This window comes from Triturus cristatus, chromosome 5_2 (assembly GCF_964204655.1).
Source record: "Triturus cristatus chromosome 5_2, aTriCri1.1, whole genome shotgun sequence".
NCBI lineage: Eukaryota > Metazoa > Chordata > Amphibia > Caudata > Salamandridae > Triturus > Triturus cristatus.
In genome coordinates this window covers 1,107,265,842-1,107,290,807 of record NC_140588.1, presented here as the reverse complement: position 1 = coordinate 1,107,290,807, position 24,966 = coordinate 1,107,265,842, and the positions used below count along the sequence as shown (strand labels likewise).

The 24,966-nt window shown below is 48.3% G+C and overlaps 1 protein-coding gene across 3 annotated transcripts in view; it reads left to right on the top strand.

Moving 5' to 3' along the window:
* The window catches only part of LOC146829787 (granzyme B(G,H)-like), a 163,172-nt gene extending 138,929 nt beyond the window's left edge, over window positions 1–24,243 (top strand). For 2 of the 3 annotated variants that reach the window (XM_085608501.1, XM_085608502.1), the window contains exons 5-7: window positions 16,043–17,337; window positions 17,421–21,972; window positions 22,320–24,243. In XM_085608501.1, the coding sequence (XP_085464627.1) occupies window positions 16,043–16,189 (147 nt within the window). In that variant the 3' untranslated portion in view covers window positions 16,190–17,337; window positions 17,421–21,972; window positions 22,320–24,243. Of the gene's footprint in view, window positions 1–16,042; window positions 17,338–17,420; window positions 22,281–22,319 lie in introns of all 3 variants that reach the window. The other variant, XM_085608503.1, reaches the window with a different exon arrangement.
* Window positions 24,244–24,966: the final 723 nt, after the last annotated feature.

The window sequence follows — 24,966 nt, the reverse complement described above, 5'->3', positions numbered from 1 at the left end:
GGACTATCTTGTGTCTTTTGTTCTGTAGGGGTGATGATAACGCTGCTGCTCGTAGTGGTGTCACTCTCATCTAGTGCCTTCTCTCGCACTTTACCATCTTCCTTGTTCCCTTCATCCACTGGAAGTACATGGTCTTTTTTAGCAAGTTTGTTAGTAGGCTCCTCATCATCCTTGTGTGTAGATTTAATGAAGTAGCTTGACATCTTCTTCTGTCCAGTGTGTGACATTCTAGGGAAGCAAAGTGAAAGAAAACACGCTAGAAATGTGCGAAGTGTGATGTCAATTCATCTAAGTAACATGCACAATTAAAATTTATTTGCAGGTTGCACCAAAGAAATTTCTGCACCTGCACATATATTACCATCCATGACTGACTACAAGTACAATCCAAATGGATCCTACTTTGCCCACCCAAATTCAGGTCTTTTCCAATTCATACCCCCACCTGCCCTGCAGCGCTCACACGAAAGACACACAAAGTCTTTAAAGTTTGCCTCACTTTAAGCTTTGGCTTCCAGTATTACAACAAAAGCAGGGTGAGGTGGCAGTGTGCAGAGTTAGTTACACACTGTCATTCACAAAAATTATTAATTAATCAACACTCTTGGCCGGACTGGGAAACCCAAAGCAGCCCTGGCAAGATTTGTTAGACCAGCCCCCAGACAGTGCGTAGCAAGCGAGCGCAGCAAGCTCACCGACTGCTAGAGGTGTTTGCATGGGGGGGAATTCTCCCCTCAAGAAAATTTTGTAAAAAGAAAACTAATGGTGAACAACACATTTTCCATTACATATTTAGCTTTATTAACTTTCAAAGCGCAGGACATTATAAATGATGACCTTGACCTGGCATAAGCACCCAGGCCAGAAAGCATGGAAATCTCACACAAAGGTACCCAGGCCAGAAAGCATGAACATTTCAAGCAAAGGCACCCAACTGCAAAATAGAGTACATTTTCACCATAACCTTGTTGTCCTAAAAATTAGAAACATCTCTCAAAGTTGTTGAACCATCACATAATGCAGATGCATAATGCAGAGTCCCCAGTATTCCCTCTCTCTCTTACTCGCTTCTATTTTTCTCTCTAACCCCCACACCCCCGTCTGCCTCTAACTTTGATTGTCTTTACTTTCTCTCTACCTATTCGTCCCTCAACACTCTGTCTTTCTATATATCTTTCCTTCTCTCCTCACCCATCTCTTGCTCCGTCATCTCTCTCTAGGTATGTGACCTAACAGCTCACCCCTCTTTACCTCTGTCTCTCTCTCTCTACTTCCTACCCTTTCCTCTCTTCCCTATCCTCTTCTAAGTTACTCTTCACCTCACCACAGCCTCTTGCTCCCATGCTTCTGTGGCTGGGAGTAATAATGAAGAAAAGAAAGTAGAGGCATCAATAAACTTCAATTCTAAGGTATTTCCTTACTACATACATATGATACTGCAGCTCTACCGGCCTCTGCCGTAAATGAAAGCAAACAATTCTTTGGAAAAATAAATCCACACAAGTCACTGAAGAAAGCCAGTGGCACGAAGAGTCCACTGGGCCGCCTGTTTAATCAAATGCGCAGGTGGCGCGCGTTAGAGATTGCTTTGATGTTCAAATTAATTTAATGGAGGACACTGCGAGGCTGACGCTGACCTACTCCTGTCAGTTGTTTTTGCACATCATCATCTCTTTAATACATATTAAGGCATGGCACGATTACAAATTACAAATTTGCAAGCACAAACCATGGCACGCTGCATGCTCGAAGAGCCTTTAAGACTATGCTGGGCTCATTCACTATTAGGTGTGCTGTGTGTACAACCACTTACTTACTGCCTGGTACAGGAAATAAGTAAACCATGTTTATACTGAATTTATTTAACATCCTGCTTTTCTTGGGATTTATTTATATATGCTTGTGGCTCATCATGGTTTTTACACAGATCTTGAATTTATATCAATAAAACTTGCAACTGCTTACTGCTCAAATGGCTGGCAATGGAGCCATGGGCTGTCAGGCCTGTCACCCACAGTTAGAGGCTAGTTTGAGGTTCTATAATTTCCTGTCTGCACAGTCTGCGCCATCCCCGATAGCGGGCATTCCAGTCCAGGACTGCGTGAGAGCAGCGATAGCGGCGAGACACAGGTGAGGCAATTTTTTCCTAGCCTGCACAGCTTGAGCATTATTAGCCACTCTGAAGCAAGGTCCAGGGAGGAATAAGTGAATGGAGGAGAATACGGTCTTCAGGGCAGGGGCCAGGCGGATAGGCCAGGCCAGCCCAGTTTAACTTAACCCCAGCCGGGCCATTTCAAATTCGATTTGTTAGTATCGATTTGTGATAACTTTAAGTGTATTAACATCATGCAGATTCGGGAAGCACCACCAGAATTACTAAAGAATCAATCAATCAATCAATCAATCATAGCATTTTTAAAGCGCACTACTTACCCGTAAGGGTCTCAAGGCGCTAAGGGGGTCGGGAAGCTGCTACAGTTCGAAAAGCCAGGTCTTGAAGAGTTTTCTGAAGGTCAGTAGGTCTTGGGTCTGCCGTAGGCAGATGAGGAGGGTGTTCCATGTCTTGGCAGTGAGGTGGGGGAATGATCTGCTACTGGCGGTCACTGTTCGGATGCGGGGGACAGTGGCGAGGGCGAGGTCGGCGGAGCGTAAAAGCTGAGTCGGCTGTTGAGGTACGCTGGTCCAGTGTTGTGGAGTGCCTTGTGTGCGTGGGTGAGGAGCTTGAAGGTAACCTCTTGTTGACGGGGAGCCAGTGCAGGTCTCTCAGGTGGGGTGTGATGTGGCTGCGGTGAGGGATGTCAAGGATCAGGCGTGCGGAGGCGTTCTGGATGCATTGGAGCCATTTCAGGAGTTTGGCCAAAGCTCTTGCGTAGAGGGCGTTTCCGTAGTCTAGTCTGCTGCTGATGAGGGCCTGGGTGACCGTTCTTCTTGTTTCGGTGGGGATCCACTTGTAGATCCTGCGGAGCATGCGGAGGGTGTTCAAGCAGGAGGAAGAGACGGCGTTGACCTGCTTCGTCATGGAGAGGGTGGATTCGCGGATGACCCCTAGGTTGCGTGCATCATCGGGGGGTGTTGGAGCTGGTCCCAGTGTGGTAGGCCACCAGGAGTTGTCCCAGGCCAAGGGGGTGGATCCGAGGATGAGGACCTCCATCTTGTCCGAGTTTAGCTTCAGTCGGCTGTTCCTCATCCAGTCGGCGACAGCCTTCATTCCTTCGTGAAGGTTGGTTTTGGCGGTGTGGGGGTCCTTGGTGAGGGAGAGGAAGGAGGTGGTACAGTACAGGGCCTTTTCTTGGATCCCGGCGTTGTGGAGGCGTGTTCGTAGTGTGCGGTGGCAGACCGTGGCGAAGGCGGCTGACAGGTCGAGGAGGATGAGGGCCGTGGTTTCTCCGTTGTCTAGCAGGGTCCTGATGTCATCGGTGACGGCTATGAGGGCAGTTTTGGTGCTGTGGTTGCTGTGGAACCCGGACTGGGACGGGTCCAGGATGCTGTTCTCCTCAAGGTAGCTGGTCAGTTGTTTGTAGACGGCCTTCTCGATGACCTTCGCCGGGAACGGAAGCAGGGAAATGGTTCAGAAGTTCTTGAGGTCCTTGGGCTCTGCCTTGGGTTTCTTGAGTAAGGCATTGATCTCGGCATGCTTCCAGCTCTCCGGGAAGGAGATGTTGATGGCTTTCCGGAGATGGGGTGTGATGGCTTTGTTGAAGATGTGATGTGGGCATGGGTCTGATGGGGATCCGGAGTTGACGGTGTTCATGATCTTGGTGGTGTCGTCGTCGTTGATGTTGGTCCAGGAGAGCAGGCAGTTGGTGCGGATGGTGGTCGTGGGGGCGGAGGTCTCAGCGGTTGCTGGGGCGGTTGGGTTGTTGAAGCTGTCGTGGATGTCTGCGATCTTGCGGTGGAAGAAGGTGGCCAGCGAGTCGCACAGGTCTTACGAAGGTGGGATGTCGTTGGTGTTGGAGCTGGGGTTGAGAGTTCCTTCATGATGTTGAAGAGCTCTTTGCTGTTGTGTGCGTTGTTGTCTAGGTGGTCTTTGAAAGAGGCCCTTTTGGCGGATCTGATGAGGTGGTAGTGTCTGCAGGTGGTGTTCTTGTGGGCTGCGTGGCTTTCGGGTGTTCGTTCGCGGAGCCAGTTCTTCTCTAGCTTTCGTCAGGTTTGCTTTGAGGCCTGGAGGTCTTCAGTGAACCAGCTGGCTTTCTTGCTGGTGTGGCTGTTGGAGGGTTTCTTGAGCAGTTTGAGGGTGTTGGTGCAGTCGTCGATCCACTGTTTGAGGTTGTGGGTGGCGGTGTCGGGGTCGGTCGGGTCTGCGGTGGGCTCTGGGCGAGGGTGGAGCAGAAAACATGGTACACTGCTCAGTGTCCTGCGTCGGTCATAGACTTGAATGAGAGCAAGTGCGCAGGGCAAACCTGTGAGCCTCTTTTTATGCTATTGCACTGTCCAAAGCAAATACAGTTAACTCAGAACTTGCCTGTGTTAATGCTCAAGTGAATTCACAGCTTATGACCACTGAGCGCCAATTGCTTCGTTCTCATTGTTTCGGATCTGTGCTCTCTGCAGATCATGTACTAACTCAGAGAAATTACCAGTTAAATGTATCTGCTTTAAAGAGCGCACTCACATAAAACTAGGCTCACAGCGGGGTCCTCCGTCAATGAACACCTTCGTAATGAGGCTCCAGTTTTAAGTGACTGTCTTTGAGTAAAGACAAGTGCAGACATTTCACTCAATTTCTCTGTATTATTGCATGAGCTGCACCAGCCCTGCTTTGAAAGAAGGATACGTGATTGCCTCTCTCTGTTTCTGAGCTGTGTTGCTTGCAGTCCATCCACAAGCTAACTAAGAGACATTGTAAGTTAAATGTATGGGCATCATACTGTACAATCACAAAAATCACACAGGTGCACAGCTGTGCGCCCACGTGATTGCACACTTTGTTAATAGGGCCTTTAGTCCAACAGCATATATTTTCAGGCAGATTGTATTGTATATTTTACTCCGCTTTAACCCCTTCGATGCTCATGACAGAACCATTCCGTCATGAGACCAGGGGCACGAAATCCCTCTGCTGCAGACAGCAGAGGGATTTCTATTATTCCCCTGTGACCTTGGGAGCTGGGGAAGAGCTTCACCAGCTCCCGAGGCCCCCACCATGGTTTCTGTGCAATGACGATCAGCGCGCATGTCGCGCTGTCTTCATTGCACAGAAACCGAAACTGAAATGAGCCTTTAGGCTCATTTCAGTTATACTTTCTATGTGCTCAGGGGGCTATCTCAGCCCCCCGGGCACGTAGAAAGACGGGAGAGGTATCATTGGAAAGGGGAGAATCTCCCCTCTCCAGTGGATCCCCGCTTGGGGATCACCCCAGGAGGGCGATCCCCAAGCAGGGATCCACCCACTAGACACCAGGGAGGGGGGAGCGGCCCCTTGGTCAAGGGCTTTTGCTCCCCCCGAATGTAATGGGTGTGATTTAGTCTTTTTGCCCCCCATGGGGGGCAGATGGGGCAGTATCCCCCAATCTGCCCCCCCGGGGGGGGCAAAAAGCCCACTAGACACCAGGGATATTGACTTTTGGGCGCATAATTTATTAGGGTGGGGCTGCCCCACCCTGCACAATTTACAGCCTTTCTGCCCCCCTAGGGGGCAGTTGGGGGCAGTAGCCCCTAATCTGCCCCCACGGGGGGCAGAAAGCCCACTATACATCAGGGATTTTTTTTTTCTTATAAGTTGTGGTGGGGGCTGCCCAATATGGCCATGCCCATGCCCCCACCCACCCCCCACAAAAATGACAGCCTTTTGCCCCGGGGCAGATGGGGCAGTAGCCCCCAATCTGCCCCCATGGGGGGCAAAAAGCCCACTAGATGCCAGGGATTTTTTTGGGCAAATTTTAATTAGGGTGGGGGCATTGGCATGCCCGTTTTGGGTAGCCCCCACCCTAATTAAAATTTGCCCCAAAAATCCCTGCCATCTAGTGGACTTTCAGCCTCCCCTGGGGGGCAGATGGGGGCATCAGCCCACTAGACGCCAGGGATTATTTCGGGGCAAATTTGAATTAGGGTGGGGGTTGCCCAAAGCAGACATGCCAATGCCCCCACCCCCTCCCTGCAAAAATTACAGCCTTCCTGCCCCCTGTGGGGGACAGATGGGGGAGTAGCCCCCAATCTTCCCCCCAGGGGGCAAAAAGCCCACTAGATGCCAGGGATGTTTTGGGGCAAATTTTAATTAGGGTGGGGGCATTGGCATGCCCGTTTTGGGCAGCCCCCACCCTAATTCAAATCTGACCCAAAAACTCCCTGGCGTCTACTGGACTTTCTACCTCCACAGATGGGGGCATCAGCCCCTAATCTGCCCTGCTGGGGGGGGGGGGGGGAAAGCCCACTAGACCACAGGGATTATTTTGGGGCAAATTTGAATTAGAGTGGGGGTTGCCCAAAACGGGCATGCCCATGCCCCCACCCCCTCCCCACAAAAATTACAGCCTTCCTGCCCCCCGGGGAACAGATGGGGCAGTAGCCCCCAATCTGCCACCCGGGGGCAAATAGCCCACTACACGCCAGGGATTTTTTTGGGCAAATTTTAAATAGGGTGGGGAATTGGCATGTCCGTTTTGGGGAGCCCCCACCCTAATTAAAATTTGCCCAAAAAACTCCCTGCAGTGTAGTGGACTTTCTGCCCCTCCTGGGGGGCAGATAGGGGCAGTAGCCCTCAATTTGCCCCCCTGGGGGGGCAAAAAGCCCACTAGACGCCAACGATTATGCTGGCTTTTTTATGCGTGGGGTGGGGGCTACCCAGAATGGGCATACCAATGCCCCCACCCCCCAAAAAATAGCCACAGTGTTTCTGCCCCCCTAGGGGGCATATCGGTGCAACCCCCTCCCCCCTGATAACCCCCTGGGTGGCAGAAAGCCAACTAGGCACAGAGTTGTTTTAGCAATATGCCTACCTGTGGATTTTGGGCCCTAGCGCAGCCGGCATATAGGGAAACCTACCAAACCCACACATTTCTGACACCCGGGGGAGTCCAGCGAGGTATGGCTTGCGTGGGTCCCCTGACGTTTTCCTACCCACAATCCCCTGCAAACCTCAAATTTAGCTGAAAAATTGACTTTTTTCTCAAAGTTCGGTGTGGGAAAGTTCTGGAATCTACGTGGATCCACAAATTTCCTCGCACCCAGCGTTTCCCCAGGTCTTCCGATAAAAATGATACCTCACTCGCGTGGGTAGGGCAAGTACCCAAGACAGGCAAGGGCCCAAAACCTATTGAGGCGATATCAAAATGACCTATCACAAATCAACCTGGTTTTGCAAGGGGGGTCACCTGGGTTTTTGTCCCCGGGCTCGGCGGCCATCTTGGAAAACTACCAAACCCAATCATTCTCCTACACAGAATCCCCTGGAAACCTCAAATTTTGGCTAAAAATTCACTTTTTTCGCAAATTTCTGTGTGGGAAAAATCTGGAATCTGGGTAGATCCACAAATGTCCTCCCATGCAGCATTCCCCCAGGTCTCCCGACAAAAATGGTGCCTCACTTGCATGGGTGGGTCAAGGACTCGCAACCGGCAAGGGCCAAAAACCTGTTGAGACGACATCAAAATTACCTATCACAAACGAACCTGGTTTTGCATGGGGTTCCCAAGAGTTTTTGGCCCGGGTCTCGGCAGCTATCTAGGGAAACCTACCAAACCCATACATTTTTGAAAACTAGACACCCGGCGGCTTCCAGTGAGGTATAGCTTGCGTGGATCCCCCAATGAAATGTGTGGGTTTGGTAGGTTTCCCTAGATGGCTGCCAAGCACGAGGTCGAAAACCCAGGTGACCCCCTTGCAAAAACAGGTGGTTTTGAGATAGGCAATTTTGATTTCGCCTCACTACGTTTTGGGCCCTTGCCTGTCGCGGGTACTTGGGCCTCCCACACAAGTGATGCACCATTTTTATTGGGAGACCTGGGGGAACGCTGGGTGGTGGGATATTTGTATGAGACCAGAAAGGTCCAGCAGATGTAAAGGTATATTGATTTCAAACAGCTGTCATAATTAGAAGAAGTTACAGGTGAAAACGTTTTTTTCAACTAATGTTCAATTTTTCCTATATTTAACTGTTAGTTTCTATAAAGAAACCTTGATGGATCTACACAAATGACCCCTTGCTGAATTTAGAATTCTATCTACTTTTCTAAAATGTATAGCTCTCCAGGATCCATTATTGCTTTCACACCCATTTCTACCATTAACTGGAAGGAGGTTGAAAGCACAAAAAATAGCAAAAATAGGCTATGTCCCAGAAAAATGCCAAAACTGTGTAAAAAATGTTGTTTTTCTGACAAAAGTCTGTCATTCCCTAAAATCTGGGAAAGTGGTGATTTCAGCCTCACAAAACCTTTTTAGTTACCATTTGCAGAGAAAAACCCAGACACTTTCATTTGCAGCCCGTATTTCCCATTTTTCCCCAAAAAAAACTAAATGTTGCTGTATTTTGGCTAATTTCTGGGACCCCTCCAGGGGAATCCACAAACCCTGGGTACCATTACAATCCCCATGATGTTAGAAGAAAAGGACGCAAATTTGGCGTGGATACCTTATGTGGTCAAAAAGTTACAGGGGCCTAAGCGCGCACTACCCCAAATAGCCAAAAAAAGGCTTAGCACAGAGGGGAAAAAGGCCTAGCTGTGAAGGGGTTAAAGACAGACCATTAATCTCCATGTTGAAGTGTGAAATTGTAGTGGAGATGTTGTGTGTGGGTTAGTTCAAATTACCACAGCCCCAGGGGAGTTGCAGACAACACATCTTGATGAGCGGAACAAATTCCAACTCCAGAAAGTGAGTTCACACCTCAGTAGTCTTTCTGTTTAGGAGGTGCGGAGTGTATGCAACACTCAGAGCTGTGTTGGTCAAGGAGCCTTGAAAACAAGGAGAGGGGCTCAAACGTTCCAAAGACCGGAAGGTTAAAAATAATGATTCCCTTTGGAGGTATTGCACATCTAAATCACTGACGTGTTAACCACAAGCGACATTCACACAGTATTAGGTTAAAATTTCACTCGGTATGCTAAAGCACTTATTCGATGAATATATATTTTTTACCAAAATCACACAATATGTTAAAAACATGTGCAAATGAACAATTATTTTAAAATAATTTTTCAAAACAGATTAAAATCCGTCTCTATTACATAGGTAGGACAATCAAACAAACTCATTACACTACAACGGTTCCTGGAAAGGAATATGGTGAGACAATTGTATTTGTCTTGACACTGTTAACCTGGAGTAATAAACAGCACAACCCAGAAGAATAAAGTGTTTGTATTGCTGCTGTCTTTCCACAGATCTAACACAGTTTTTTAAGCGTCGACGCGTTTCAGTGGAATAACATCAATAAAGCCACCTTCTTCAGGACAAGGGGTTTAGTTCATTCCTTTCCACAATTGAATGTTCCACACACCTAGGTTGAAACAAATAAAAATATAGATGTTTGTGGGGAACAGTTACACCTAATTTCTAGCATAATTAATATCTTCTACCTAAAAATAAATTCGTACATTTGCATACATTTTTAAAAATATATATATAAACCATGACAATTGCGATTTATGGCACTTAGACTGGGGGAATGGCACTTGCTGAATCACTTACCTATCTGGCGTTGTTCATCAAATATTCAACAGTGCAGGGGTTGTGGGGCCCCGGTGGAATCTATGGAGCATGTAGCATGCCACTGTCCCGCTCTCCTGACTCAGCGCAGACTAAAATTGAGGCCAGAATGGAACAGAGTGGGAGCTCGGACCTGCAGGCAGGCAATTATTGTGGCCTTGAACCCAGAGAATACAGTTTTAAACATACATTTTACTATTTTTATTTATCATGTATATTGTAAATTTAATCAGCAAATTGCAGGCCCAGTGACAATTCTAAAGAGAGTCACAGGTGTCTAACACAAAACTGTAGACCTATGAGATTTCATTTTGGTCTCTCCTGTGCTCTCAACGCCTGCAATATCAGGGTATCTGATTCCGATGATTTTTATCGACACTGCTATTTGACGACTGTTTTAATGAAATGTTTACATTCTCTGGGTCTCCTTATAATTCTGGTCCGCCATCTTAGACTCTGACAGTAACACTCATTTCTTTGCCACATCATTAACATTCTGCCGCTACATATTCTTAAAATTTGAACTTTTATATAATTCTTGGCCATTTTAACTATCTTTTTTTTTGTATATGTGTGGTGTGTATGTTCTGCTTTTATGATTATATTTTTTAATCAAATAAAGTATTTTCCAATTCATGACAAGTTTTACATGGAGCTAAAATGTTATGTGTACTACATATTACCCAAAAGGTCTATAAGTGCTATAAACATCCAAGCATAGATCTGACAAAATTCAATCCCCTCCAGTTATAACCCATTCAACCATTCACTCCTTCATTCGTTTAGTGACTTACCGGTGCAAAAGCACTCAGTTGGATTTCAATCCATAAGGTTATGTATCTTCCCTTATGACGATGCACCAAATGTCTATCGTTTTATTCTCTAAAATGGGGACATAAGGGCAACATGATTGTCATTTCATTTTTGTTAACTTTAATCAAAATGTATTGTTGGATTTGGTCATCCCTCTGTTTACCTGTGGGACTCCTTTTTTAGTCCTATTTGTGTGCAGCCACTATTCAATCCGTGGTTTGATATTGAATAGTTCCACCCTATACATAAAACGAGGGTTTATTACGTTTGGGGCCATATTTGTATAGTTATTACTATTCCCATCATCCCCAGGTTTTAAGTTTCAAATGTCTAAGCTGGTTACAATCCACTTGATTTTTATAATTTTGTTCTGTTTACTGGAGCGTATACCCTTGGCTATGATATAAGGTATAAACATGTGTGTTAGATACACAATCTGGGGCACAGAGTTCTCAAATTCTCCTCATGTTCTGTTACTGGAGCGCATACCATTAGCTGTGATAACGGTATAAACATGTGTGTTAAATACACAATATGGGGCACAGAGTCCTCAAATTTCATTAGGTCATTGTTCGCACTCCATCATATCGTGCATATCTAAATCCTGCATTAAATAGGAACATGTTCCTCATCTATTAATTATGTATATTTCAATATTCATTCCTGACCCTCATATGCTAGTCAACTATGCCATATCAGAACGAGTGGTAATTTTTTTAAAAACAAGCCTTTCTCTTCCCGAGTAGCATTATTTCGTATTTTTAACTAATTGCGCACCGTGTCATATAAAGATGCACTAAACATATGTGCAAATCGTTTTGCAGATGCCTTCCCCTACTACTAACAGGAGTGCACATTACCAACATCGCCGATTGTACCAACATTTAGTAATCAAATTCCTAACTTCTCATGAGGTATTTTACCCTCATTGCGTTACATTCTGTAATAGGTTTATCTTAAAATAACTTCTTGTACACGCTCAAGCCGCGCCATTCTCCTCACGATTTGCTTACCTATAATGCTCATGGGGTTAGCTTATTCCAGCGTCTTGTCTCCTTTGTGGTTCAATTATACGCAAACTAGCATTGGTGACCAGTTTATATTGCGTGATTTGCGCGGGATCACTTCCTCTTAGTTGCCTGACAGGAAAACGTCAGGAAAACGTAAATGGCGTCCATGTTAAGGAAAGCGCCATCTTTGAATGGTGTTTCATAGTAATTATATTCAATGGAAGACCTTTTATTTTATAAATTGTTTTAATGGCTCAATTTTTATAACTTTAATCCTCGTGTTTTTACAGGAGGCATACTATCTAAGGCAACCAAGGATTTTATCCTAAGATAATTAAAAACAATTATAATTTCACATTACCACACCTCAGAAATTTCTTGCATTAAATGAGTTACATTAAATGTATAACCTCTCTAAGGACATTCCTGCATAACATGGTATACTGCTTCCTCAACCCTTTAGTCTACACAGTTAGTTTCATCCAATCCTCTCTGGTATTGAGCCCCCTCTGTATGGAGTCTAATGTGGAAATGTACCAGAGTTCCCTAATGTTCCTCTTCAGTTCTAAATTACCACCTCTCTTGTTACCAGTGATTTTTTCTATGATGAACCACTCAAACTCCATATGGTTGTGTTTAAGTGCTTTATAGTGGTCCACCAGGGGTGCATTCTGTGTATTTGTTTTTAGGGCTGATCTATGTTCTAACAACCTCAATCTTAATTCTCTACCTGTTTCTCCCACGTAAGCTAACCCACATGGGCAGAGCAACAGGTAGATCATGTTACAGCTCCTGCAATTATTGAGGCTTTTTGATGTCAGCGTGTAACCATTGTCTGTTAGAGTTTTTGTAACTAAGCAATTGTCACATATCGTGCAATTTCCACATTTGTTGTTACCAAGGGCTCTTCCTCTCTGGAGTGTACCTTGTATTAATGGTAGGGTGTCTCTATATGTGTGCACTAACTTTTTGCGAATATTATCATATGTTTGAATGCAAAAAGTGGCTTACTTAATTTAGTTTCTTTATTTTCATTTAGGATGTTCCAGTTTGAGTTGACTACGTTCTTTATTTTATTACTCACGTTGGAAAACTGAATTACAAATACGATCCTATCTTTTGTTGTGTCAATTTTTTTTTTGACCCTGGTTGGATTTTGGTCCGATATACTCTCTCGATTGTAGAAACGTGCTCACTTGAAAGCATGCTTTATACTTTTTTTGGATAGCCCCTGTCTTTAAGTTTTCCTCTTCAGCTTCTCTGAGTGTTTGTAGAAATCATCAAGAGATGAACAGTTCCTTCTTAAACGAAGGAACTGTCCAAAGGGGATGTTATCCCCCTGGGATCGTGGGTGGTAACTCCTATAATGTAGGAGTGTATTTCTATCTGTGGGCTTGGTGAAAAGCTCGGCCTCCAGTGTCCCCGCTATATTTTTAATGGTGATATCTAAAAAATTCACTGATGTGTTATTATATTCAGCTGTGAATTTAAGATTTTTATCACCCAGGTTAAGCCAGTCTATAAATTGTACTAGATCGGATTCCTCACCTTCCCAAATGAAGAAAATATTGTCAATGAAGCTTCGCCAAGAAATAATGTTTTCAAAAAATGGCGCCGCCTCATTGAAGATGTGCCTGTTCTCAACCTTTTCCACGTACAGGCAGGCCAGACTGGGAGCTTGTCATGGTTTATATATATATATTTTTAAAAATGTATGCAAATGTAGGAACTTTCTTTAGGTAGGAGATGTTAATTATGCCAGAAATTAGTGTAACTGTTCCCCACAAACATCTATATGTTTATTTGTTTCAACCTTATTGTGTGGAACATTCAATTGTGGAAAGGAATGAACCAAACCCCTTGTCCTGAAGAAGGTGGCTTTAATGATATTATGCCACTGAAACGCGTCGACGCTTAAAAAACTGTGTTAGATCAGTGGAAAGACAGCAGCAATACAAACACTTTATTCTTCTGGGTTGTGCTGTTTATTACTCCAGGATTAACAGTGTCAAGACAAATACAATTGTCTCACCATATTCCTTTCCAGGAACCGTTGTAGTGTAATGAGTTTGTTTGATTGTCCTACCTATGTAATAGAGATGGATTTTAATATGTTTTGAAAAATTATTTAATATTAATTGTTCATTTGCACATGTTTTTAACATATTGTATGATTTTGGAATAAAAATCTATATTTTTCAAATAAGTGCTTTAGCATCCCAAGTGGAATTGTAACCTAATACTGTGTGAATGTCGCTTGTGGTTAACACGTCAGTGATTTAAATGTGCAATACATCCAAAGGGAATCATTATTTTTAACCAAGAAGCCGAGGCACCAACACTTGCAGGGAGGCATCATTAAATTACATTTTCCTTTCTTTATTATTTGAGTTTTTATGTTGAAAGTGTTCTCGATTTTATTGACAATGGTGTACATGCCAGGACTGGCCGTTGTTCATTATGCGAGATTGTTAAGAAATGTATGAATAAAGTAACAGCTATGAACAAACAGGAACCACTGGCTAAACCCAAGCCTGCATTTATGTCATTTATATTACCATCATAAATGAAGAGCACTTATCTCAGACATGATTTGTTGTGATGTCTGTGTACTGTGTCCTATTCTCTGCAGCAGTGACTGCCTCCTGCCTTGTTTGGAGTCAATACTTACCAGAGTCTTCATCAAAATGTCCTTAGAGCATATCTTTTCATATTGCACTGTTATCCAACATTGGGCAACATGCTCTGATATATTTGACATGATGTCCCTGGAGTCTACTGCCCCACTCTTGTGTAGACATCTGAATCTTCCTTTAAGCAGACCAAATGTGTGTTCTACATAGTTGTGGGTCTGTGTGCACCATTGTATCTCCTTCCACTTGGCGTTTGGGCTTCAATGTATGGTGTGAAAAACCATGGGCAAATGGTATATGGACCGTCACCTACAACATTACAAAACCCCATGTTAGGTGTGTTCACGACATCATGCCAGCTTTATGGTTTATTTTAACAATATTCATGTGATTTGCCGAATAGACATCTTTCACCACACTCTCCTTCTGCAAAACTGTTGTTTAGTCTACAATGCCTGAGAATGTATGAATCGTGGTTAGCGAATGGGCGATAATATCTGTTATTTGGCACCCAGCACTGCAGACCACCTGTATATTTAGGATGTGTAGATTCGGGTTATTTGTTTACAGATAGTCTGTTGTAGAAAGCGCAGATCTGAATGTCTGTCTCATCTTCACGACATTACTACTGGTGGAAAATGTGCAATTCCGTAAACATGCACCTAGGTGTCCTGCAATAATTGAAGGGTGCTAGGAAAGATTATGTGGGCATTTGTAATACTCATCACGCACAGTATCCAGAAAATGTCACTCTACCTCTAAATGTCCTTTCCTGTTTCCGCCTCCTCTTCTGTGCTCCAATAATAATGATCATTCTCCTCACCGTTGCAAACTAAGATGCAGTTTTGTAACAAACCGATACATTCGGGCCCTGTTTATAGTTTGCCCCAGCTTGACGACTGCTTGAACTTGATGGTAATTTGCTAGTGCAAAATATAGTTTTTGCAGCTATTCACAATTTGTGGTTCGGTAGTACATAGCAGGGGCGGCTCCTCCACTAGGGCGGAGGAGCGTCGCCCCACTGCTTTCTCACAGTGTGAGAAAGCCGAAACATAAAATGGTAATACCTGAAAGTTATTACCATTTCATGTTTGCTTTGCGCATTGCTGGCGGATGGGTGGGTGGGGCTGCTCTGCTCTTTGAGCAGGGGAGGAATCGTTTGTCCACTCCTGAGTGCGCAAAGACTATTTGGTCGGCCCACTCGGGCCACCCTAACCAGTCATGCGCACTCTGCCCTTCTCCATGCAGGCTTCATTGCAGCCGGCATGGAGAACATGACAACCCCATTGGCCCCTGGCTGGGTGACGTCCTGACCAATCACAACGCTGCTTGCAGCATTGTGATTGGCTTAGGGGAGGGAGCTTGGCTGCTTCTTCCTGTTCCTGTCGAGCAGGAGAGCAGGAGCCGAGAAGATGCGGGACCCAGCGGAAAGGTAACTTTAATTGTATTATTATTTGTTTTAATTTCCCCGTGACCCGCCCTAGTGACACCCCCTGTAAACCCCCCCGAGACCCCTCATGCCCGCTCCTCCTCCCAGCCACGAGCCATGTCGGATGCGACTGGTACATAGTTATCGGTACTCGCTCCTTAGTAATCGCAATGGGGGAAATGTTGCATAATTAACGATTAGTTATTTGGTGCTTTCTGCAATTTTAGCAGTTTCATCATTTTTAGAGTTTAGTACATTTCAGTATAGTGACCTTACAGCAGCAGAACAGTTTTGGACTGATTTGTGAGAGGCAAACATTAGTATTTTGGCCCTAGCATCTGTTATGTGCTATAAGCTGTCGCTGTGTCTGGGGGCAGTGGTAGAGTGCAGGTCTGGGAATAAACTCTATAAAGAAACCCACGGTGTGTCAGTACAATGCGCGATGCAATTGCTTTTATTTTTAAATTAAACAAAATACTGTTCCCTTAAATGTGCTTTTCTTCCCCTTGTAGGGCGATTCCGGAGGCCCGTTGATCTGTCGGGATGTCCTGCAGGGCATCGTCTCTCATGGACAAAGCACAGGAAAGCCTCCCAGAGTCTTCACAAAGGTATCCCACTTCATACCCTGGATAAAGGGTGTGTTCAGACAGTCTGACTGAAGAGTCCATCTCCGAAGCACCACTAACAGGATACTACTATCTATCGCCCGAACAACTCATCTATTGGCCAGCTGCACAATTTTCAAAACCCTTACCTTCAGCACAAGGGTCTGCAAGTTTTCCATGCTTTCATAAGAGACCAGGGTTTGGCAAACTGCTGATAAAAGCAAAGAAAAGTGAAACCAAAAGTAAAGCAAATGACATGCAGGTGACCAATCAAGTCTGCCCAAGCTCAAAATAATGAGAAGAATAATTTCTTTATTGAAAAGTGATTGAAGCCTTTTCGTTTTTCTGTTTCGTAAATATGAGGTATTAATAGCGCCCCTCTTGCCAGCATCTACCAGAAGACAAGGCAGAGTGGGGAAATCTCTGGGCTAGGAGCGTGGGACTGCAGGGCTCTCAGCTGGACATGGCATTTTAAAGACATTCATTTTAAGATTTCTAAATAGCTTCTGCCAATGGCTTCTGGCATTTCTCCTAAAATATCAACCAAAGGCTTTTCTGAAACCCTAACCCTTCAGTTGAAGACTTCCTGAAACGACACCCAACAAAGAGAGGCATGGAAGGCGTTTCCCAGAAGCAGCCACTGACGCATTCCATCCACAGCTCACTCTGAAGACATCGCAGGAGCCATTTTGAAAGGGTTCCCCCAAAGACATTTGCTAAAGGGTTCCAAAGCCATCTTTAACAAATAAATCCAGGAAGTAATTCATCTCTTGAATCCTGTCTGGAAAACTCACCCCCCAGAGGCATTTACAAATGACGTTCCTCCGAAAATCCCACTAATGTATTCCATTAAAAGCGTTCCTTAAAGACGTCTGGCAAAGTAATCAAAGAAACCTATTGAAAAGACATTCCAAAACCTTCTATCAAAGCCTTACATTGGAAGCCTCCTCCAAGGGCACAGACCAATGGACCCCGCTGCAGGCCTGTGACAGACCATCCCACACAGACCTCCAAGGAAGGCTTTATCCAAAGATCAAAGTATGAGAGTGTAAGCAGCACCCAAGAGGCAACAGCCAAAGCAAGCGAAGCTTCTACCATACACAGCACATGTACAGCACATGCACAGCACATGTACATCACATGTACCAGCACATGTACCAGCACATGCACAGCACATGCACAGCACATGCACAGCACTGCAAGTGTCACTTCTACCTAGAAGAATTGGGTATGAATCAAGAGTAGTGCAAGGCTCACTCAAGGCCACGTTTGTATACTGGCACAGAGGGTGGCAAAGTTTCCTCTGCCAATATATAGGGCCGAATGTAATCACGGGTGGACCTCGAGCCTGGCCACAGAGGAGACTCCGCTGTCTCCGCTGTGGCCAAATGGCTACACGTCCCCCGCCCAATTTAGATGTAGCATATGTAGTTTTTTTTTTTACTGTTTCCTAACCTCCAGGTACGGAATATAAAACATTATAATGCTCCCCTGCCCCCTCGGCGGTGGGTGGCTTTCCTACCATGGGTACTGGAGTCATTTACCGCATCCCATGGTGGACCCATGGGCCGCTCGCCTAAACTTAAATGAGGCCCTTTGTCACAAATCAGTCACAAGCTTCCACAACAAAAGAGAACACGTGCATCAATGCTGCAAGCGTCCCTTCTGCACAGAGGATGGAGGGAGAATGCAACAGCATAAGAACAGATGCGGGAGGAGCAGCAGAACTGAAAGATGCCCTCATACACAGATACAAAGTGCACAATGTTCCCTCAGACATGGCGGGAAAGGGACCCAGAGGCAGCAGACGTGTGAGCTTCATTCACTCTGTGACATGGTGCGTACCTGTTGTCACAGTCCTGCTGTAAGTACACTGCACTGACCCAGCCCTACCCGCGGTGCACAAAAGAGTATTCGTATCTTTCCACAGAGGCGTTACTAACATTGGGTCAGTGGCCCAGGGCCCTGAGCCTTCGTGGGGCCGGACACATCAAACACAATCATTCAATACCCTGCACGGGGCCCACTCCGCTTCCCACTGACAGCAGGAAATCAGCCGCACGGGCAGAGCACTCAGCAGCAGCCAGTCTCACAGCCACAGGCTCTGCTGACTTAGTGGCGCTCAGCGCTGAATGTAAAGGCAATTGGACCGGCCCAGGCTCACCCCAAAACGAGTTAGTGCGACTCACTCCAGAACGCGGAACTCAACTTCCGGTGAGCAGAGAGCCTGTGACTCCAGAGGTCGGCTGTAACTTACACCAGCATTCTGATCATGCACCCTACAAAAAGGCAAATTGTATTAGGAATTAGATGATCCACTTACTTCTGTGTACTGAGCACCAATTGGGTACGGGCCTGGTAAGCACTGGCCGCCACCACGCCCCCAGCAGGCAGCGGGCATGGCTGCAGCCTGGCTCGGATTGGTAACGCGGGCACTATGGACATGGCCGAAGGGCCGGTAGCCGAGTTCTTGCTGTGGGCTGCTTTTTTGGGCACCCTGGGGGCTGTCTGTGCTATTAGGATGCCACATGTGGCCCAGAGGGTGCCTGAGTGGCCTTGCCCGAGGCAGATGGGCAGAGGTTTCACTCCCTTTCTCGCAGGACCATGCCATTAATGTATACTGATAGAGCGGGGGCAGGGGGCCTGAGCAGAAGTGCTCTCACCTGCATTCATGTGTGTCTCAGCAGTGTGGATGTATCTGTGCATTTTCTTTTATCTAAGTGAAGTTAATAAAACATGCCCCCACCCCCATTCTTTTAAAAAAACTCAGCTGAAGAAGTGTTTTGCGGAAAGGCAATACGCAAATGTGGTCACATTTTTTTTGTGTGCCCGGGCCGATTTTTGACCCCAATCCATCCCTGGCAGCAGTCCGGACCACGAACTCAACTCCTCGCCGCGTGGCACTGGGCATTCATTGAGGCTAGCTGCACAGTGGACTGCAGTGCCCTGGGCTGCTGAGCCGCCACTCAGGCAGCAGCTGGGGTCCCACAATACGGTGCGAGCAGTGGCGGGACTGCAGTGCCCTGGGCTGCTGAGCCGCCACTCAGGCAGCAGCTGGGGTCCTACAATACGTTGCGAGCAGTGGCGGGACTGCAGTGCCCTGGGCTGCTGAGCCCCCACTCAGGCAGCAGCTGGGGTCCCACTATACGGTGCGAACAGTGGTGAGACTGCAGTGCCCTGGGCTGCTGAGCCCCCACTCAGGCAGCAGCTGGGGTCCCACTATACGGTGCGAGCAGTGGCAGGACTGCAGTGCCCTGGGCTGCTGAGCCCCCACTCAGGCAGCAGCTGGGGTCCCACTATACGGTGCGAGCAGTGGCGGGACTGCAGTGCCCTGGGCTGCTGAGCCGCCACTCAGGCAGCAGCTGGGGTCCCACAATACGGTGCGAGCAGTGGCAGCACTGCAGTGCCCTGGACTGCTGAGCCGCCACTCAGGCAGCAGCTGGGGTCCCACAATACATTGCGAGCAGTGGCAGGACTGCAGTGCCCTGGGCTGCTGAGCCCCCACTCAGGCAGCAGCTGGGGTCCCACTATACGGTGCGAGCAGTGGCGGGACTGCAGTGCCCTGGGCTGCTGAGCCGCCACTCAGGCAGCAGCTGGGGTCCCACAATACGGTGCGAGCAGTGGCAGGACTGCAGTGCCCTGGGCAGCTGAGCCGCCACTCAGGCAGCAGCTGGGGTCCCACTATACGGTGCGAGCAGTGGCGAGACTGCAGTGCCCTGGGCTGCTGAGACCCACTCAGGCAGCAGCTGGGGTCCCACTATACGGTGCGAGCAGTGGCAGGACTGCAGTGCCCTGGGCTGCTGAGCCGCCACTGAGGCGGCAGCTGGGGTCCCACTATACGGTGCGAGCAGTGGCGGGACTGCAGTGCCCTGGGCTGCTGAGCCGCCACTCAGGCAGCAGCTGGGGTCCCACAATACGGTGCGAGCAGTGGCAGGACTGCAGTGCCCTGGGCTGCTGAGCCGCCACTCAGGCAGCAGCTGGGGTCCCACAATACGTTGCGAGCAGTGGCAGGACTGCAGTGCCCTGGGCTGCTGAGCCCCCACTCAGGCAGCAGCTGGGGTCCCACTATACGGTGTGAGCCGTGGCAGGACTGCAGTGCCCTGGGCTGCTGAGCCGCCACTCAGGCAGCAGCTGGGGTCCCACTATACGGTGCGAGCAGTGGTGGGACTGCAGTGCCCTGGGCTGCTGAGCCCCCACTCAGGCAGCAGCTGGGGTCCCACTATACGGTGCAAGCAGTGGTGGGACTGCAGTGCCCTGGGCTTCTGTGCCCCCACTCAGGCAGCAGCTGGGGTCCCACTATACGGTGCAAGCAGTGGCAGGACTGCAGTGCCCTGGGCTGCTGAGCCGCCACTGAGGCGGCAGCTGGGGTCCCACTATACGGTGCGAGCAGTGGCGGGACTGCAGTGCCCTGGGCTGCTAAGCCCCCACTCAGGCAGCAGCTGGGGTCCCACAATACGTTGCGAGCAGTGGCAGGACTGCAGTGCCCTGGGCTGCTGAGCCGCCACTCAGGCAGCAGCTGGGGTCCTACAATACGTTGCGAGCAGTGGCGGGACTGCAGTGCCCTGGGCTGCTGAGCCCCCACTCAGGCAGCAGCTGGGGTCCCACTATACGGTGCGAGCAGTGGTGTGACTGCAGTGTCCTGGGCTGCTGAGCCACCACTCAGGCAGCAGCTGGGGTCCCACAATACGGTGCGAGAAGTGGCAGGACTGCAGTGCCCTGGGCTGCTGAGCCACCACTCAGGCGGCAGCTGGGGTCCCACAATACGGTGCGAGCAGTGGCAGGACTGCAGTGCCCTGGGCTGCTGAGCCACCACTCAGGCAGCAGCTGGGGTCCCACAATACGTTGCGAGCAGTGGCAGGACTGCAGTGTCCTGGGCTGCTGAGCCGCCACTCAGGCAGCAGCTGGGGTCCTACAATACTTTGCGAGCAGTGGCAGGACTGCAGTGCCCTGGGCTGCTGAGCCGCCACTCAGGCAGCAGCTGGGGTCCCACAATACGTTGCGAGCAGTGGCAGGACTGCAGTGCCCTGGGCTGCTGAGCCCCCACTCAGGCAGCAGCTGGCAGGACTGCAGTGCCCTGGGCTGCTGAGCCGCCACTCAGGCAGCAGCTGGGGTCACACAATACGTTGCGAGCAGTGGCAGGACTGCAGTGCCCTGGGCTGCTGAGCCCCCACTCAGGCAGCAGCTGGGGTCCCACTATACGGTGCAAGCAGTGGCGGGACTGCAGGTCCTTGGACTGCTGAGCCGCTACTCAGGCAGCAGCTGGGGTCCCACAATACGGTGCGAGCAGTGGCAGGACTGCAGTGCCCTGGGCAGCTGAGCCGCCACTCAGGCAGCAGCTGGGGTCCCACTATACGGTGCGAGCAGTGGCGAGATTGCAGTGCCCTGGGCTGCTGAGACCCACTCAGGCAGCAGCTGGGGTCCCACTATACGGTGCAAGCAGTGGTGGGACTGCAGTGCCCTGGCCTGCTGTGCCCCCACTCAGGCAGCAGCTGGGGTCCCACTATACGGTGCGAGCAGTGGCAGGACTGCAGTGCCCTGGGCTGCTGAGCCGCCACTGAGGCGGCAGCTGGGGTCCCACTATACGGTGCGAGCAGTGGCGGGACTGCAGTGCCCTGGGCTGCTGAGCCTCCACTCAGGCAGCAGCTGGGGTCCCACTATACGGTGTGAGCAGTGGCAGGACTGCAGTGCCCTGGGCTGCTGAGACCCACTCAGGCAGCAGCTGGGGTCCCACTATACGGTGCGAGCAGTGGCAGGACTGCAGTGCCCTGGGCTGCTGAGCCCCCACTCAGGCAGCAGCTGGGGTCCCACTATACGGTGCGAGCAGTGGCGGGACTGCAGTGCCCTGGGCTGCTGAGCCCCCACTCAGGCAGCAGCTGGGGTCCCACTATACGGTGTGAGCCGTGGCAGGACTGCAGTGCCCTGGGCTGCTGAGCCGCCACTCAGGCAGCAGCTGGGGTCCCACTATATGGTGCGAGCAGTGGCGGGACTGCAGTGCCCTGGGCTGCTGAGCCCCCACTCAGGCAGCAGCTGGGGTCCCACTATACGGTGCGAGCAGTGGCAGGACTGCAGTGCCTTGGGCTGCTGAGCCCCCACTCAGGCAGCAGCTGGGGTCCCACTATACGGTGCAAGCAGTGGCGAGACTGCAGTGCCCTGGGCTGCTGAGCCCCCACTCAGGCAGCAGCAGTGCCACTGCCAAACTTTATTCATAACTAAACCCTCTGCTGCCCGCATGGGTGGCCGGGCCCACCTATGAATGTGACACACGCGTTCTTCTGTGTGTCCTAGCTGTCTGGGCACTGATTGCTCGTGATGTCAGTGAATGTATCCAGTAATGCTGCGCCACGGTCGGGTTAATCAGGGTTACTATGTTACGTTGTAGCAGAATCATTTGTAGTAGCTGAATAGGACAACTTACAACCCAAACATTTACAACGCTTACAACGCATGTCTTTACAACTCGGTTTTTATATTGCAACATCCATTACAATGCATGATTTTACAACGCATGCCATCACAACACGTTTTTAGAAGCTACATTCCATTGCAACGTATACCACTACAACATAGACCATTACAACGCATCATACTTTTAGAGCAACAGTAAGGTAAGTATTGGATAGTGTAGTGGTAAAAATTACTACTCCCACTCCAGTGAGTGCAACAGTAGGGAAAGCGTTGGATAGCGTAGGGGTAAAAATCACTATTCCCACTCCAGTGAGGTCAACAGTAGGGTAAGTGTTGGATTGTGTAGGGGTTATGTGTTGTAATGACGTGTTGTAGTGACATGCGTTGCAGTGTAATGCGTTGTAATGGCTGCGTTGTAATGGCATGCGATGCAAAAGCAGTTGCGTTGTAATGACTGCATCGTAAATGTAGTGCGTTGTAATGACTGTGTTGTAATGGTTGTTTCACATAATAGCTTAGCTAGAGCTGCGAGCAGCTGCGAGGGAGCTCCCAAGACTGCCCTGAGCAACGCAGACCGCGCGCTGTCACTTTAGCTTTGCTCAGTCAGTTAGTGGCACATTAGCAGTGCTCCGGCTAAGCTTGACAGCTGAGGAGGCGCTATAGTGAGTGATGCGGACACCGCACTGAAATGTGTTGGTCTACGGCCTGATGCGGGAACTTGGCAGGGCCGCCATTGACTTTGCCAATACATATTTGTATAGTTTAGAAAGATGTGATTTGTGATGACCCAGGTTGGACCGACTTTTGAGTGTTCTCCTGTCATAGGGGCATAGAAGCCTCCCTTTGCTTTATCGCTTACACAACTTTTTGCACCCCAAATAAGTAATGTTTTGGTTTTATTACTGAATCACGTGACACATAAAAACCTCTGTGTTAGGTATGCATGAGCAGTTAGGGCATCCGTTTGATTGTAGGGAGCGAGGATGCTGTTGTCCGCTAAACAATGTAATGCATTTATTGACAAAATCGCATTTGGTTAAAATGCAGCTGTGTCAGACTACCTATCTTCAGGATGTCACATGTCTCGTGCAGGCCCATTATCGTTTTCCCTTTGTTAGCATGAGCACGTTGCAGACTGCCCTCTGCTTTGCGCACATTACTTTACAAACTTACTTTGCTTTGTGCCACATTGTACTTTCACACAGAACCAGCTTTTGTTTTCATGTTCTGTTCTTTCTTGGGATTTAGTCTGAACACCGTAGACAAGGTCAAACAAAAAGGCCCCTTGTTATTGTGTTCTGGTCGGGCCCTAGCACTTAGACAAAACACACGGATGCATCTGTTGTTTGGGAACACATACTTTTGTCATATAGGTATGCTCAGATATGCAACAAGACACACTTGGAGAGGGACCTTTTCAGGGAAAAGATCGTGACTGCACCTGAGAAGTAGAACTTTCATCTGTGAATGCTAAGGTACGGGGTCTGCTGCTAACACCCGGAGATCTTCTTATATATAATCGTTTTGCTCCTGTAGAAGGGGAGGTAGGTCAGGCTACCCTGTCTTATAGAATGACAGCTCCTTGTATGATTGATGGACTGCTTACTATGCTGACCGTATTTGTGTTAGGCATTTTCTTACTTATTGTGGCACGTATACTGCATACTGGAGCACGATAGTTAAAATAAACATTATTAAACTTACCTTGTGTCTCTGTCAGAACCTATTGTGGGCTAGTATGAGTGTGAGATCGAATGGGTGAGTCCTGCACCCCCGATTCCTAAGAGGGTCGGGAAGGTTGTGTTCTGGGGTGTCTAATCACTTGTTCCTCTGTGAGTGGGAAGGCAAGTGAGACACTATAGCTAGTCGGTCCTAGGCTCATGGGTACTCAGGTGGTAGGATGACTCAGTCCCTGCCTATGAAGGTTCTATGATCCCAAGCATAGTTCTGTGATTCCACACACAGTATTCCTACATCAAGGATGAAGATTACCAGACTGTGGAGATGTCTGTTGCAAAAGCGTATTGCAGACGTGCTGAAAGCCTACCTAGGGATGTATTTCTCCCATGGCTCATCACTGGCTGCAATTTGTAACTCACATTTGCTTGCACTCTATTCACTGACTTTGTTTTAGGCCGTCCAACATGTCTTTGTCCCTCCCCTGGAGCACAGGCTCATTACCACCTCCCTGATTCCTCCTTATATTCTTTGCTCAGTGCTCACTTACCGGGAACTCTTTTTGAAATCTTTCCACGAGATACTCCTGCTGCAACTTGGTGGATTGTAATAAACATAACTGATTCTACCTATTTCTGGCACTACAAGTTCATGAGTATGCCTGTGACCATGCTGGAGATCAGAAGGCAAATGAGCCATAAACAGCCCTTTACATTTTGATTTTATTTGTTGTACATTCAAAGACAAAT